The 17,013-nt window shown below is 46.3% G+C and overlaps 1 protein-coding gene across 6 annotated transcripts in view; it reads right to left on the bottom strand.

Annotated features, from left to right (window-relative positions):
- The window catches only part of LOC131288654 (polypyrimidine tract-binding protein 2), a 208,061-nt gene that overhangs the window by 20,828 nt on the left and 170,220 nt on the right, over positions 1-17,013 (bottom strand). For 3 of the 6 annotated variants that reach the window (XM_058317806.1, XM_058317811.1, XM_058317809.1), the window contains 5 exons: positions 10,607-10,733; positions 2,930-3,201; positions 2,523-2,828; positions 2,163-2,448; positions 1,850-2,079 (listed from right to left, as the gene is read on the bottom strand). In XM_058317806.1, the coding sequence (XP_058173789.1) occupies positions 1,850-2,079; positions 2,163-2,448; positions 2,523-2,828; positions 2,930-3,201; positions 10,607-10,733 (1,221 nt within the window). The remainder of the gene's footprint in view (positions 1-1,849; positions 2,080-2,162; positions 2,449-2,522; positions 2,829-2,929; positions 3,202-10,606; positions 10,734-17,013) is intronic. The other 3 variants (XM_058317807.1, XM_058317810.1, XM_058317808.1) reach the window with 3 other exon arrangements.

Here is a 17,013-nt window from a genome sequence, read left to right as displayed (position 1 = left end):
GGTCGTAAACTTGCATAACCGGAAGAACAACAATGAACCTTTGAACTATGCTTGTTTTTATTTATCCTTGCTATGAATATACGCAAATAGTGTTTTATAATAACAACAATTCGCAAAGGGTGTATACTTTTTATCTGTTGGAATCTCCATCATGAGCGTCATGAGATTTATGGTAAATATGGATTATGAAGCCATTCATTTTTTATCCCAACATTAAATGGAGGCGCCTGGTGTGCGACGAAACAAAATGGAAAATGAACGCCGAGAAAGAAAACATAATAAAGCGGCAATTAATTCCACTTTTTTCCCGTTCTCAACAAACTCCAGGAACTGTGGAGAGTATTTTCCCAGGCGCATTCCTACGAATGCAACGACGGTATAAAAAGGTATACGAAGCAACAGAAAAGATAAATGCTGCTTCCAACCCCTACTGATGCGCAACGTACGATTTGTTGATGGTCATTTGAGGAGCGAACACGTCGGAGGCAGAGAGAACCAGAAAATGGTATGTAATAATAGCATCACTAGGTACCGGGTACCGTAGAAAAGGAGGTTCTTTGTCAAGCACGCAGAGACAGTCGGAAAGATGAAACTAATCATGTGAAACTAAAAGTTGCCTCGATGGCATGGAAAGAGAAAAAGACTACCCATAATTTACCAGAACGGTACAGACGGCGAGGAAGGGGGGAAGAGATAAAGAAAGAGAGATAGAGACAGGGAGAGTTCAAAGAACAAAGGATATACGCAATAGGATAGCGAACACAAACATGATGACTGACACACGGAGGAAGATGAGGAGTCAGAATGAGAATGTGCAACTCGAAAACATTTATAAGCAACAAAAAACTAAATTAAAAGCTGGATTGCCAAGGAAAATTCAAATTTAAACAAGTCCACATAAAAAAGGAAATGAACAAAATAACACAAATAACAAAAAACAGAACAGAAAAGAAGCAGATACTTCAGCTCGAACATCAGCTTTTATCTGCAATGGAGCAGCAAAAACGAAATCGTTGGAAACAAAATCATGACAAAGATAAACTAAGTATGTAGCAACAGAGAAGGTAGAGTCAGACAAATTTATGTTAAAAAAGCTGTTATGAGACGCTTGTTAAGTTGCTTCTGATTCAGAACCCTGTTTTTGATTAGTTGCGAGAAACTTATAATGTAAAAAATGATTATCTTATAGAGCAGCTTAGTAAAAAACGTAAACAAACACACACAAGAGGCAACGTAAATTAGCGATAAGGAAATGTAATCTCAAAACACGGAAATATAACTACAACACGAAAACAACAAATACTGTTAAGATACAGAGGACTACAAAGAGAATGAGATTAAGCAGTAGATATAGCAAAAACAAAAGAAGGAAACAAACACGTATAGGTGAGAGTAGCAGAGCATAATCGTACAATTTCAATCAGAGATACCAACAACAAAAAACAGCGTGTTACAAAGTGTTGGCGAGCAGAATAAACCCGTAGGAGTTTATAATAGTATGAGATAGGATTTGAGGTAGTTTTCTTTTTAGATTCAAATGGAATGTTTGTACTTCGACCCTTGGTTTATGTTAAAAGTGCAGTCGTGGTGGTGAATAACTTTACTAGTTAATAAACGGTTCGTCCAAGACACCGAGCAAGAACGTTTGATGGACATTGAGATAGTGATCGAGAGGAATGTGGCAATGTGGGATAGGAAGTGGGGCTGATCGATCGATATAGTGAGACAAAGTCAGAGAGGACAGATTGGAATGATAGTTAGTAGAGTGAGGAAAAGTGAGATATAGTGATAGAGACAGGATGCACAGTAAGTGGAGCAAGATAGTAAATAGTGGCCGGGCGGTAGTTACCTCGTCGTTGAGATTGGAAACGAGCAGCACGTTCGAGAGTCCTCGCACGTTGGCCGGGTTCGGCGTACCGAGGGCGCCGTTCGAGGCCAGCGCAAACGCGTTCAGGCTGGGCAGGGCGCCTCCGTAAGCGCTGGCGAGGGCCGGCGTGCCGATGCCGAGACCGAACGGTGGCATAACGCCAGGCGTCGCTAAGCCGTTCACTAGAAAATAGGGAGATTTGTCTAATTTGACTATTACACAGAAGTTGCACGCTATTTGACAACGACAAAAACATCGACGCACGACTGTTTAGGGCCATCAAAGTGAGCTTTACCTAGACGATCGCGGGCCAGCTGGGGCCGCTGGCCGGCGGCCAAAAGCAGCAGATCGCTCGCGGACACCAGCCCACCGGCGCTGGCAATGACGTCGCTGCCCGGCTCGCCGGACGGCAGTGAGGGGTTCGTGTAGTCGCGCGACTTGTCATTGTTGTACTTCACGTTCAGCGCCGTCAGCTTGCTGTTGTCGATGCGCAGCGTGCAGCATCCGTTGTAGATGTTTTGTCCGTCCAGCGATTGCTTGGCGGCCTGTGCCGTTTGCGCATCCGGATACTGTATGAGGGCCTACGGAGAAAAGGAAAGCAGCAAAAGTAATAGAGTTAGCTCACGGGATGTGATGAAGAAATGCTTAAACCTACCTGGAACGAGTTGTTTTTGGTGAAGGTGACGATTTTCAGCACTTTCCCGAACCGCTGGAATATCTGATGGAGCACGTCGAGCGATACTGGATACAGCAGCGACTCGACGATCACTCGCAGCACAGTGTTGGGGGCACCGCCACCGCCGCCACCACCACCACCGCTGCTCGGTGTCGTGGTGGAGTTGTTCGTGTTGTTGGTGGACGCACTGTGCGAGTTGCTGTTCGTGTGATCGATCGCCAGCGGCAACGGCGACCCGGTCGGCGACTGCGTGAGATCTTGTGCCTGTAGGGCGTTGGTGACGTTCTGCGTTAATTCGGGGTGAAGAAAAGAATCATTTAAAGAATTTTTCGTTACGTATCTCAATTTATTTTGCTGTAACAACGCCAAGGAGGAGTCCTGCTTACCGCGATCGCGTGGTTCTGATCGATCTTCAATTCCCGATGGTTGGAGTACTGCACGTAGACCGTTCGGCCACGCAGGAACGGTGGGGTGGCATGGAACGCCGTCACCATCTGCGACGCCGCGTTCTCGTCCATCATCTCGATGAAGGCCTGGTTTTTGCCCTTCAGCACCAGCACGTTCGTGACGCGCCCGAACGGCATGCCCAGCTGCATAATCTCCACCTCGCTCACCTCGTTCGGGATGTTGCGGATGTGCACCACGCGTGATGTTTTCGCTGTTCCAATGGAATGTGGAAGGAAGAGTAATTTCGATTAATAAAAATGTAAACGAACAGTTTTTGATCCAACACACATCAAACATCATATCGAAAATCAAAAAAGGGGAAACGTTTTATTAACAATAACAATATTAATTGGTGGGTTTTTTTTTTGCAACAACATTCACAAATTGAAACAGAATTCCAAATTTATTTATTATTGACTTTTTGCCGTGTGAGTTACCCACGGAACATTCCTACTTCATCAGCTCGGGGCCGCCATCTGCGAGCAGTAATTAAAATTCACGTAAAATCAACCGAGCGACTGGCTATCGGTATTTGGGACACATTTCAATCTCATTATTTTCCCTTCGGCAATTTGTACGGATTGCGGAACGTACTCGATACTACTGAAGTATATCATCCTCCAGAAGCGCTCCCGTCCACCCCACGGAGCCGATAATGAACCGTTGAAATCCCTCTCCAAGAGTTCATTTGCAGCCGATTATTTTCCCCGAAAAAGGAGTGGCACGATTTTGTTATTATGAATTATTGATAATTTAATTGATTTTTAATTACTACAATTAGTGCCAGCGTGCGCCGAACGTCAGCTTTGTACCCTGTGTTTTTGGGGAGGGGAGAGGAGTGAGGGGAAGCAATTTTCGAATTCAGCTCAGCGACAGCCGATCATTTAACGGTCGAATTATGGAATCTCCTCCGTGTCGCGAGCGCAGTCCGAAATAGTAATCATCGAGATTCCGAAGGCTAGACTCGCGAAGCCGCTTTCGACAATCTGCGTCAAGTGGATTACTATGGAATGGAGATCAGGCAACATTTGGTGGTGCAATTGACTGAAAATCGCGAAAGTAAGGCATAGAAATGGTAAAATTATTTACCTCCCCTAACGAAGGCCGAAAGCTGTGAATCAATATTTGATGTTGTTTCGTATTTTCACTTTCAACCAGATGAAATGGTTTTAATGTTGATTAAAACTTGTATTCCTGGCCTTCCATGACTGCACAGCCCTTAACGGTTGGTTATTTTATACATTCAGCAAATACGAATGAATGAAGAGCGTGTTTGCTAATCGATTTGCCATCAATAATACTTCTTTAAAAGTTTGCATTTGTCTGAAATCGAATTATAGGGAATTTCATTTTTTCCAATCCCGAACGGTTGCAGACTAAGCACAATCCGAACGTATCTTTCTACCAGGTTTACGTACGACCGAAAGCCGACGACCGTGCGCCTTCGGGCGAGCGAATGGAGATGGATGTAGTAGATTAGTTTTAATGATCTCCTGTGGCCACATTCAACAAAAGCCTACCACCACCGTTCGATCCCATCATCAGTCCGTCCCGACCGGAAAGGCAAGGATAACGGCGTACAAGAAAATGGTAGAGGAAAACTACCTTCACCAACACGGTGACGGTATCACCCGCCATGATTAGGTATCATAAGTCATTTGGGGATTTTTGGTTTTCCGCACCCGATCCCGATCTTTCGAGGGAAAGGAAAAAAGAAAGATGGACAGGAAAAAAAGGGACTGATGGCAGTGACCCGGGTTAAAAGAAAATGTTTTTCGGTAGAAAAGAAAGGGGTTGGAAGAAAAAATGAAATGTATAACACGTGTAGCACTCGCTATCGGTAACCGGAAGTGGGATATGTTTTGACATGAACATAGGAACGGTTAGATGTTGGGAAGAAATTTAGAAAACTGTTTGCGGAGGGTGGAAAATGGGCTCGTTTGGAGATTATTCAAATAATCTAAACGGAGCATGAGTGAACATGTACATGTCTGTATGTATTTACAAAAATCACTCCCGATAAAATTGCTTTAAAAAAAAGATTTTTATAATCTTGATTATGATAATTAAAACCATAATGTATAATGGAGCACTCATTGGTTAAAATTGTGAAAATAATTAAAAAGCCTAATCAAGGTTTATGGAATCACTAAATGGGCAATGAATGAATGAAACCGGTGCAATTATTCTGTGACAACATGTGTCTAATCTGCCCATCAAATAAACTATACTTTATGCGGAAAATTATAATTGATCTAATCATGCGTCGGTTGATGAAACCGTTCTCCAGTTTCCGCCGGTTCGCGCTGCCCCGAGTGATGGATTGGCGATTTCACGCGATCCATTACATCAAAAATTAAATCAAAACCGCCCTCAAATTGCCTTTCGGTCCGCGCGCGAACTGACACAAACAAATCAAATCAAATTCACCTTTCAATAGCCCATAGTAGTGCGTGTCACCCATTATGTCCGAATGTCCGTTAATGCATACCATCATCGCCTAAATTTTCCCCACGCGGGGTGTGGTGGAAAGGCACGACGCAAATGATAAAACAGTCGTCACTACTGATTGCTTCATGTCATTAGTGCTCCCGGTAAGCGCCGTCAAATGATACCGTTCAAGTTTTGTTTGGCGTTTGGAAAACGGTGGACGGTGTTGAAAATGCTCGTCCCACGCATTTGATTGGATTGGACGAGAAGGGCCAAATGTGCAGCCAAATTAACTCACATTCTCGTTGTGTAACGTAGTACAAGTACATTTCGAGTGCTGCTTGTGGTTCTCCAGTCGGTGAAGGTATCCTTTTCACCCTCTTTTCCCTGAACCGTAGTGTTGTGTGTCTGTTTGTGTGTGCAGATGAATGTTGTAACGCCCGTTGCGTTATCGCCAATCAAATACTCGTCAGTAATGAGCGATGGCATCCGATTGATTGGCGACAGTAGAGAGAAGGGCCTCTTTCGCGTCGAAAGCGAGGTTTGATAACGTTATTATTGATTGCGGCGCCATAAAACCGATGATGTGAGGGCTTCCGGATACTCGAGTTGTTCCTTTCACGCAGCGAGAGACACACAACTAAACCGCCCGGTTCGTTGAATGGCTCATTTCGACACACTTCAACCGAGTGGAAAAATGATCCTTATGGAATCGTTTTTTCCGAGCATCCCAGGCGTGATTGGCCCACTCGGGTCGGGATCGAGGGACGGGTGAAATATCACTCTCGGCACACTCACGCGAACGAAGCACGACAAGCGTGTGGCCAACATTACGGAGGAGAAAGGTGGAAAAACTTCACCCCAACCACCGCACACATTACCACCACCACCACCATCGCTTGCCGTCGAGAGGGCAAAAGCGAAGTAATCAATTAACCCTTGTCTCGGGCTTCCCCATCTGGCCCGGCGTTGCGTTCTGGCTGACGACTCCAAAGATCAACCAGCGCGGACCCTGACAAGGGCATCCACAACACGCTTTCACCGCTGATTTGTTCGAGCAAAAACCGAAAGTGAGTAATATTGATTTCCCGTTCACGTCGTTTACTTTTCTTGGCGGTTCGGGGTTGGCACAAGGCATTGAAAGGAGCGTGCGGTGGTTGTGGCCGGGGTTAGGTCGTATCAGCATCAACAAGCAGCAGGAAGGTCTGCTGCAATCATCCTTCCCTTAGAAGCAGTATAACCGTGGCTGGCATTCGGATTCGCTCCCGAACTTCTTACAGCTTCGTGTCGTTTGGCCAACTGTCGAGAAGCGAGTCAGCGAGAGTCGGTTGCACACCAATCTGCTGTTGGATCTAAGCCAACTTCCCCTGTGTATCTCCTTCGGGTATCGTGATGTAATGAATGATTTTTGGTCGTTATTCTTCCCACATCGATCCCCCTAAAAAAAATAAAGAGGAGGAAAAATGTAAATGTGCGGCTTCACTTTCAATCCCTCGCCTTGACGCTCTCGCTGATCCTTTAGCGCTCAATCGAGTGGCTTCCACTTGTCACGGGCCAATCGTGTATCGGGAACCAATGGACGATCGATAGCACATATCAGATCCGGTTGGGTTGGAAAAATACACGGGATGGATCTACCAACTGAAATGAAGATAAATGAGCTTTTCTTTCCACCCCGAAACCGAAACCCTCACACCGGTGCGCATAAAGTCAACGTCCTTGTGAGTTTCACACAAAATATTTAGCGGGAGGGTATGGAGCAAAATGGTAAGGTAATGGAGATGAGACACTGAGCCCCATCGGTGGGTTACGGCTCGCGGCAAAAGTTCGATGATTTATAATAAATATTAGCGGCAAACGAGTGGGGAAAACTTTTTCCCACAATCCCGTACCATCGCGTTCAGCGTCCCATGTGGGGGTTTTTGCGAGCGCCATAGCGTTTTTCATTACTTTAATGCGTTTTTAAGTCACGCTGGCGGCGGCCGTACCATTTCACCAAAAACCCTCGCGCAAAGTATAAGTGCTGAAGTATGCTTGAATCACTTGAAGTGTGTCTAGTGTACTTGCCTTACAAGAAAAAAAGGCACCTAAATTGTACCGGCTTCTCCGGGCGAGCTTTGGGATTCATTTCGAAGCCTCAAAAAAAGTTGGGCAATTTAAAAACACCAGAGCAATCGCCACTCGAATTCCGAACGAGGGGCCAATGAAAATGGATGCAAAAGTTTGTGTCATAAAATCCGTTCAAAATGGTAAATTGGTGGTACATTTAACGACTGCCGAACCGACGGCTCCTTTTAAGGTTCCCCCCCGCTCAAAGGATTGTGTGGCAAAAAAAAACCCCACAACGATGACGGTGATGATGATGGTGATGTTGATGCGCTGGTATGAATTGGGTTTCATTAGCGTAAAACCGGATTGCGAGCGGTCTAATCGAAGGCGAAATTCACCGGGGAATTGCGACCGTTCCACCGTTCATTGATACTGAGAGTGGTAGGTGGTGCGTGTGTGTGTTGGGGTGGCACTAATTAACTGTCACTAAGCATTATGTGCAGGTGGAAAAGCGGCACACATACGTTTGCTGCCGGAAACCCACTCACACCCCCCTTCGGGGTTAGCGCGGTCGGCTTTAATAAAGTTGTGTATTATCGTTTAATTAATATAATTTATTAAAATTGCACTTTGCGGCATTTGCCCGCGGGGATTAGCGGGATCCATACCGGGATGGATGGATGGATGGATGGATGTGGGGGGCACATATGCCCGGGCGTGCGTGTTTCACTAATCCCGCATGTATGGTTAATTTTGAATGTCGTTTCGGGTGCGCTCCTTTTTATCTATCCACCTCCACCCTCATAATATCCTCACATGAAACCCTGCGCCACCCGCAGAGTGTGATGGAAATTGAACGTGACTAATTTCAACCAGGTTCATTAAAAATTAAACACCAACTGAATCAATCATGCGTGAGGACGATTCCGATGAAACATTGTGACTACAAACTTTATTCACACTATGTCACCGGGCGTTTTGGGGGGTGAAATCCAATTGCCAGATTACACGCCAACGACAAATTGTTAACATTTTATCGCACACTATTCAATTGCATAGCTTCAGGCGCTTTGGAAATCATTTCGCGACTCTGTAAAAGCATTATGCTCAGAGGTCGCTAGGGCGTGGGGGGCAAATAAAACCCGAATTCGCCTTCCGGTGTTCCTGTCACTGTCAGCGGCGTCATGAAAATGATGTCCCTATGTTTCGTGTGTCCTCCCCCCTTCACCGGGGAAAACTCCGCCGCCACAAATAAATATTGATGAGCATGGAAGAAATTAGCACAGTCATAAAAACGAGGGGTGCAAAACTTTTGATTCATTTGTCTCTTTGTAACGATTACGTGCGGGAACACAAGGAGCAAATCGGCCCCTCCGTCTCTCACACCAGCCAACTACTGCTTCCCCACACCGCAGGCACTAATCCGAGGCTAAGCGAAACTAAACCGCTCCGTGCGGAGGAGAACGGAATGGATTCAGCAGAAGCAAAGATGGGCTCTGTTCACAACGGACGGCTTCTCTCTGCTTCGGGCGCTTTCGGGAACATAAACCACCGCCTGTCAAAGCCGGTTGTGCGGGGTTAAAGGAGGCCCTGCCATCGTGTTTGCAGTCAAGACGATTTCGAAGACGATGCTGATGCTGACGATGATGATGATGGTGGCAAGCTAGCTTCTTTGAAAGGGGTATGAATAAACCATCGTTTACCATCTTTTAACTTTTCTCGCTTGCCGCACCGGGCGCGTGCTGCAAAGGAAACTCCCGCAAGCCCTTCGACCGGCACGGGGGGATAAAAGGATGGTGTGGAGGAGGAGTTTGAAAGGTAAAAGTTTTATCTCCTTGTTCCTTTCCCCGAACAATGCCTTTGAAATGCCGTCGGTTCGCTGCCAATCCGAGAGGACCCCGAAGAGCAATCGATGATCCGCCTAGAAGAGATGGATGGCGGCCGAAGGAAACCGAGTTGGCGAGTATTTTATCTTCCCCGCCGCTCTCCTTCGCCCTATCCCCTGTCCCTTGTGCTACGACACACTCTAAGCCGTTCTCCACACTTTCACTAGAATTGGAAATTAAATGATAACAGCTTGTTGAAGATCGCACACCGTAGGGGTTTTTGTGGCGAGGTGAGGGGAGGGCGTGTCGGTGGAGAAGTGTACGCCACAGGGTTGACATTATCTGATTCCGGTTTCTTCATCCGAAGCCCTTCAAAAAACCACCCAGGTCGGGAGGTGAAGCCAGCCAGCGCGTTGGCATTAAGGATCGTACGCTCGCGGAAGGGAAATCCTTCCGACCATTTTCCGTACCACGAAGCAGACACTCGACTCACTCCCGCTGGCAGTGATTTTCCCCCCGCGCGCAAACCCACAGCGACACATGCCAAACCCCCGGTTGAATGGGGGAGAAAATTATACCAAACCTACCGCATGCTCTGAAACCGATCGTCGGATGGCTTTCGGATCACTGCCGGTTTCCCGAAAAGGCTTCCCTTCCGCCCGCTTCCGAACACACCCGAGCAAGTGAAATGATTTGCCTCCGGCAACAGCAGACAAAGATTAACATCTTCAAATAGAATCCTAATGTGTGTGTCTCTCTTTGACCGTGCCCGGCGGTTTGCATACCTTACGGGCGCGTCGTGTCTTGACGTTCGCACGAAAACTAGGCCACATTGTGCTTTGTTATCGTTTCCCCGGGTGTTCTTTTTGCTTCCATGCGCTTTTTAGGCGTTTCTCTTATTGTTTATCTATCATCAAGCAATCGAGTGTACATCAAAGGACGAACACGCTGCAAACGACATCCCTAAGCGTTGTTGATAGAGCCCGACTAAAGTTTGTGTTGAATTTCCCTTCATTTTCCGCCTCAGCGATCCGAGCAGATGGAACTCATCATGGCGATGATGATGATGAACGGGGGCACCACGTCTGTGACAATTCCCAGGACCACCATTCGGTCCGGCAAGCGGGCAGCCCATTTAATTACCACGATTAGTCCATCCGCCTGTCGTTTGGACTAAAACTGAGAGCCAAAAGTGAATGTTGTTGCGCCACCACTTTGGAACCGGGGAAGTTTTAATTTCCGCCGTCCACCAAAATATAGCAAAATTAATGTAGCATCTCTAGCAGTCGAACACACAAGGAATACACTTACTGATTCCCATACCGATCACTGTGTTGGTGCTGTCCAGTTTAGCTTTCTTCGTAGCGAGATCCTGATTGTTGTTGTCCGATGCTGGAGCCATAACAGCTGCTTGACTCAGTAGTTCGTCGCTTCCTCGCTGTGGAAAGAGAAGATAGGGAAAGAAAAAACATGTTAATTTAAAATCCTTAAACGCCATTTTCCGATTAATGAAACTGCGAAAGGCACTTGTGGCAGGCTGGGGAGGAATCCAAAACCCACGAAAACCCGCTGGAAAAAAGGAAACATATAGCCTCAAGGGGAGATAATTCCCAACGCGACTGTTACGACGTGCAATTATCACACACCGCGAAACAAACTGGCCGTGGCTCGGGAGAACCATCCCTCATCCCTACCCCTTGTTTTTGGAGGACCGATTTTGTTTTTATTCTTCCGAAGTAATTCAATCAGCGTCGGTAGGACATCACCAGGGCTGCCCTCGGGCGAATGCCAAGCCGCCCACAGGAGGGGATAAATTTTGGTCATACGTTTCCGATGGACAGCGAACCTGATTCGGTGCAAATGGAAAATTATCTACCGTTATCCCGCTGCTTCCGGGGTTTTTTTTCCGCCGGTTCCCAATGATGAGGTGGAAAATGAAACCGAAATCTCATTTTGGACGCCATGTAAACAAAAGACAATTTATACTCGACAACACGACGACTCCCTGTGTGTGCCCGGGACCAAAACAAATACACAAACAAAAACGGTGGAAAGGTCGGTTGAAAGGAAATCGAAAAATTTTCACATTAAAAACGTCCGCAAAACGGACGGGCACTTTGGGATAATTTGCCCACGGAACCCGTGTCCCAGAACGAGAGTTTCGGTGCAAGAGTACCTGCTTACTGGGGGGCCATTTCCCAAAGCCCGGAGGCGTTTTTTTATGATTCATTACCACCGCGCGATTTTTTTTAACTGTTTATTTTATGGCTGGTTTTATGGCAACAGTTGAGAGGGAAAAAACCGTCCACCCCAACGAAATAATGAACGAGCGGTGGGCTGGAGGAAAAACCAAACCAAAATATATCCTTCCAAACCGATAGTGATGAGCAACATAACTCACTCGGCAGGACATTCACACACACACACAGGCAAACAAAAAAACAACTGTTTGCAGGCCGATGATAGATGCTGGAAGCGGTAATGGTTTTGTTTTGTTTTGAACATTCTTCAAACCATTGAATTAAGTATCTTGTTGACGGACTCCACTCAACGGAAATGGCGTTTGAAATTCGAGCCTTTTTATGACCTGTTCCTTTTTTTGTGATTTTTGTATATTTCTCCTCTAGCTACTATGCATGTAAAACCTTTCTGAATAGCTTTAAAACTATTGAAAAATTACTTAATTTATTCGCCGGTAGTATTCGGTTAGAGTTTCAAATTACGTAATTCTTTGAAAACATCTAAGAGGCATTATTGTCTCGTAAAATTATTTTTGATACTTTCCAAAGAACGTCGAAATTTTAAAATCTAACCGAAATACACACAAAAAACGCACCTTAAGGACCGACTCAAACAAGGTCAATCAAAGGTTGAACAATTGAATTGATTCCACCCCTTTAATCTAACAAATCCTTTAACCTTTGACTTCTTTAGGGGGAGCTGGTTCCCGGCCATCCACAAGATTAAAGCGAATGGTGATTTCATCATCTTTAACCAGAACCATCCGTCCAAAACCGACCCCCTGTATCCATTTTCTCCCCCCCCCCCCCCCCCATCCTTCCTGCCCTACCCACTGTTCGTACTGTAAAGCGCTTCGGGTTCGACCCTGTCAGAAGTGAAACGTAAACGAACTTAATCCGTCACGTCACGCCGGGGCGACGTCCATCCACGTCCACGTGTCTACGAGCTGGTGGCAGCTGTGTCCCGAAATGTCAAGTAACATTCGTAACAAAGAATGTCCACCACGCCAACCCTCGCCCTTTTGCTCGTCTCCTCGGCCCAAGACGGCCACATCATCGTTGATCGCAAAAGACATTTCCGGGTCCTTTATTGTTACTGGCTGGCATTTGATGTTGGTTTACCCAAGAAAGAACTGACTTCCACAGGGGGAGGGGGGAAAATTGCGTAAGAGGTGGTGGTGTTGTGTGCCGTGTCGGGCCAGATCACGGAACCATTTGGTGGCTCGGAAAACAACCCGTGTGTCCCCAAAAAAGGGACTGTAGAAAACGCACCAACCACGTCCTGTATTGCTATCCCGACGACGACGACGGTTCGGAAGTTGTACTACCAGGTACTTAAGGTGTTTCCACCCCCTTCACTGGTAGCCGAGGAAGCTTATTTCTTCGGGGCCATTTGTTGACAGATGGCGTCGTGGCGCACTCTAACCCACTTCGGAACGGTATTGAAAGGAATGACAATCCTTTTTATTTGCCTTCCTCCGCCCGTTTGGGTTGCGGATTTCTCAAGCTTGTCAAACCGGTACCGCGGGACGGAATTGAATGGAAATACGAATGTGCCGACTCATGTGGACGGCCTGGAGGAGTCACTTTACTTCAGCACTTCTCCTCGCCCTGCGCTCCATCGTCGATTTCGTCGAAAGCACACTGAGAGCACGAAAAGCTGTTCGAAGGAAACCGTTCCGTTCTGAGGACATCAATACACACGGGGTTTGCTTGAACACCTCGCACATTTCCCGCACACTTATGTGGCAGCCAATATGTTTTATTACGTCCTCACGACACTCACTTGACGTTGCTCCGGTACAGTTATTTAGGGTTGAGAACCTTTGGGGCACCAGAACATAAAGAATTTCGTTAAAGAAATCGTTCCTGACGAAGCAGATTTGAGCAAATCGATTGCCGAATTATGCTAGTATGCTTTTCATCACATTAATTGGAGGTTAAGTTTACATTTGCCAAAGTTGACAACGTTCCCATTTAGTTGTAATTTGTCAAGTCTATTTAAACACTACCCTTTTTTCCACCAAGCCGTCATGTCTATTTTCCAACGCTTCAAAAGCCATCCTTTCGAACCGCTTCGACAACACTCGAGCCGCGTTAAGCACCGACGGCCGTCCCCACCTCATTTATCCTTCCTCCCGGCCGCCCCAAGGGTCGTTCGGTTGACATAAAGCTGTCACCTATTTGTCCGCTCCGGAGGGCACGCGACGACATCGGACCGGCGAGCGAGGTCCTCTTATCGCTGGTCCAATATTTACCTTGGCAATCATTTTGCTTGTGTGTGTGTGTGTGTGCGTGCGTGAGTGTCGGCTGTGTGCAGACGACCGACGACAGCCCCTGTGTGTAAGTGGTGACGGTATTAATCGTGTAATTCCGCCCGCGGCCACCCGGTGCGTATCAAAAGGATTCCCCGGCCCAAGCTGGTCCTTCTCGGTAGTGTCACGGCGGCCGAGGCGGATGGGAGGATCGGTTCCTCCACCCCCGGGGGGGGAAGAAAGTAACACGGCAAGAAAATGCCCATTAAGCCGGAAGGCTAACAACCGCGCTCGACCCGAAGGGCTGAGGGCGCTCTCGGGCAACCACACGACGAGCCGACTAATGCTGAAAGGACGACGACGACGACGACGATGACAACGACATCGTCCAAGTGACTAATCTCTATCGACGTCACGCTAAGTCTCGGTGCGTTTTGGGTGAGTGTAAAATTTATGGAGATAAGATAACGATATTAATAATGTAAAAGACATCAATATGAATTTGCTGCCACTTGATTCAATATTAATTCAGGATCTGATTCCGAGAAAACGGATCGGATCCTGGATCAAGAAGTGGTCAAATAAGGTTTTCTTCATGTATTTTAGTCCGCAGAGCAAGCATAATTTATATTTTGTGGGTTACGATAATTTGTCAGCAGTTTATTTATGTTAATGTATTGGCAACACGAAAGAAGCAAGGTTGATTTTGATTATGAAAGTTAGAAGAAGCACATCATGGTGATGGTATTTCCTGGCGATTACAATGATTTTCCTCAAAGATCGATAACATCGCTGATGTTGGACGATTCACCACAGTTTATCTTACTTCAATTCTGTGTTTTATAAACACTACATCCCACTCACGATTTCGGAGAAATTGTTTATAAATATATTTGGAATTTGGCCACACAAATTCCCATATAATCTCAACAGTACCTGAAACTCACGCACACACGCAGCTGGCAACGGTTACCCGGGGCAATTTTCTGCCACTTCAAACAACTTTCGTGCTACCGAAAACAACAACAGGATGGAGCCGGATCTCTTCGAGCCCTCCGGTATGGTCTTCTACACCTCCCCCTTTGGCATCACAAAATCGTTCCAAAAAAAATCCTAATCGACCCGGCAAAACCACCCCCAGCAAGTGGAACCGCAACAAGGTGGCTGCCGAAATGGGAGCAGAACATAAACGATGAGCGGGAACGGACGGTGTGGTATGTGGTGTGTGGTTTTATCGAAGATAAGAGGCTACTGAAGGCGATCCCGTTGCGTGCGTGCGTCTCCACTCCCAAGGGACAACGCCGAGGGGAGGGGAAGGGAATGAGTTTTTCAATTTTTCTCCCACAGCACCTTCCGTCCGGTCCGGTCTGACCGGGGTCGGGGCGGACGGGGTTCGGTTGATATGGCTACCTCCGCCGCCATTACCCATTTACATGACCCGAACCCTCTAAAAGCACGCACTCGGGGAACACTGTTATATGGTGCTGTGTCTGTGGATATGTGCCTGTTTGTTCTTCCCCTAAAAAGCCACCAATATGTGGGCAAGATAATCGACCCAAGCAAAGGGGGGGTGGATAAAAGTGTAACACCCACATGCGGCTACGGAGAAGATTTTTCCCCAAAAAACAGGAAAATAATCTTGCCCAACCTTTTTCTTACGGATCCTTTCAAGTGTGTGGTATTTGAAGATTTTTGTGATGCGCTGCGTCAAGAGAACGATGCAATGAACAAAGCCAAAATATGCTGTTCAAGTACATTCCAAGGAGCAACAAAACAGCGGGTCACGAGAGCTAATTCAAAGCATGTTTTTGCCTTATTTTTGTGAATAATTTGAAGTCAGCGAACGTAAAAAAACGGCTTGAATTTTTTAAAGCTATGATAAAGTTATCTCATTCATTAGAAACCTATTTTAAATATGAATATGCACAATGAATTTTGAAATTAATGAATTCAAACACAAGGACCTTATGATTTCAAGCTCGTTCAAAGAACTCATATTAAAAAACACAAAAATGACTAAAAAGAAAACAATCTAAAATATTTTTGATATTTAATCCACTCGTGACTCTGCTACAGGAAAAAAGTAGAACAAATGTAAAAGAACTTATAAATGATGCATCTTTCACTTGACAACATCTGTCAAACGCTCATTTTACTCATTTGAAATCCAAATTAGAATTGTCTAAACGCAAAATAAAGAACCAATTTTAGTTGTGCAACAACATTTCATCTAACGCAGCCAGCATTTTACAGCAATGAAATTTGTTTGACAACCGGTTATTCTACCTTTTTCTAATAATCTTGTCCTAACTTTCTCTTATTAAAAACAAATTAAAGAAGGGAAAATCAAACGCAAGAAAAATCGGGTGTAATAAACCCAACCCGGTGAAAGAAGGAAACGAATACCAATTTCTTGACAGAGCCATTGTTAGCGGCAGTAGTCTTTTAATCCATGTTTGCGATATAAACCTCCTTTGTCACATTCAAATACCGTTCGCCACATTGGCTTTAAATTCATCGCCTTCAGAAGGCGTTGCAAGGTCGGCTCAATGTTACCCACACAGATAATGCTGATCTTGAGGTGGCCGCAGAGGGCCTCAACCACCGAAGGCTCGTGTTGATGATGCCCACCGACACACACCGACGTTGACAGCTGGTAACATGGGAGATTACAAATTTTAGACAGACAGACGGCAACAAGGAGGAGCCCAGCCGGATTTACCCATCAGAACACCAACACCGGCACGCTCCGTCCGACCTCTTCCCTTCTACGGAACATGTGAGCGCGGCTAAAGCAGCGGGAATTCATTCGCGCGTTCCAACACACTGGAAAGGATGGAGGAGGCCAGGCTCGCATGATAATGGCAATAACATAAAAGTAAATACTTTCACTCGCCGTATTCTGTGTGCCCTATCCTTCGTTTTGCCAAACCACACACCAGTGTAACACGCACGCACATACGTCAGCCACACATACACACAGTGAAACAACCACAGGGTGGCGGCCCCTGAGTCGTACACACCTTCAATGTGGCCACCACCTGTAATGTTCAGGCATGGTTTTCAACCCCTTGTGCTGATGGAATCCCAACTCGAACCATTGCTCGGTGGATGACGACATCGAGCGAACGTGTACCGCCTGGGGGCATGCAGGGGGAGGGGGGAAGGGTGGGGGTTGGCAAGCAAACGAATCCTTCATTCAACGGGCGGGCATGAAAGATTC

Source organism: Anopheles ziemanni, chromosome 3 (genome assembly GCF_943734765.1).
Source record: "Anopheles ziemanni chromosome 3, idAnoZiCoDA_A2_x.2, whole genome shotgun sequence".
Lineage (NCBI taxonomy): Eukaryota > Metazoa > Arthropoda > Insecta > Diptera > Culicidae > Anopheles > Anopheles ziemanni.
The sequence above is the reverse complement of the archived record's forward strand: the minus strand, read 5'-3'. Positions and strand labels throughout refer to the sequence as shown.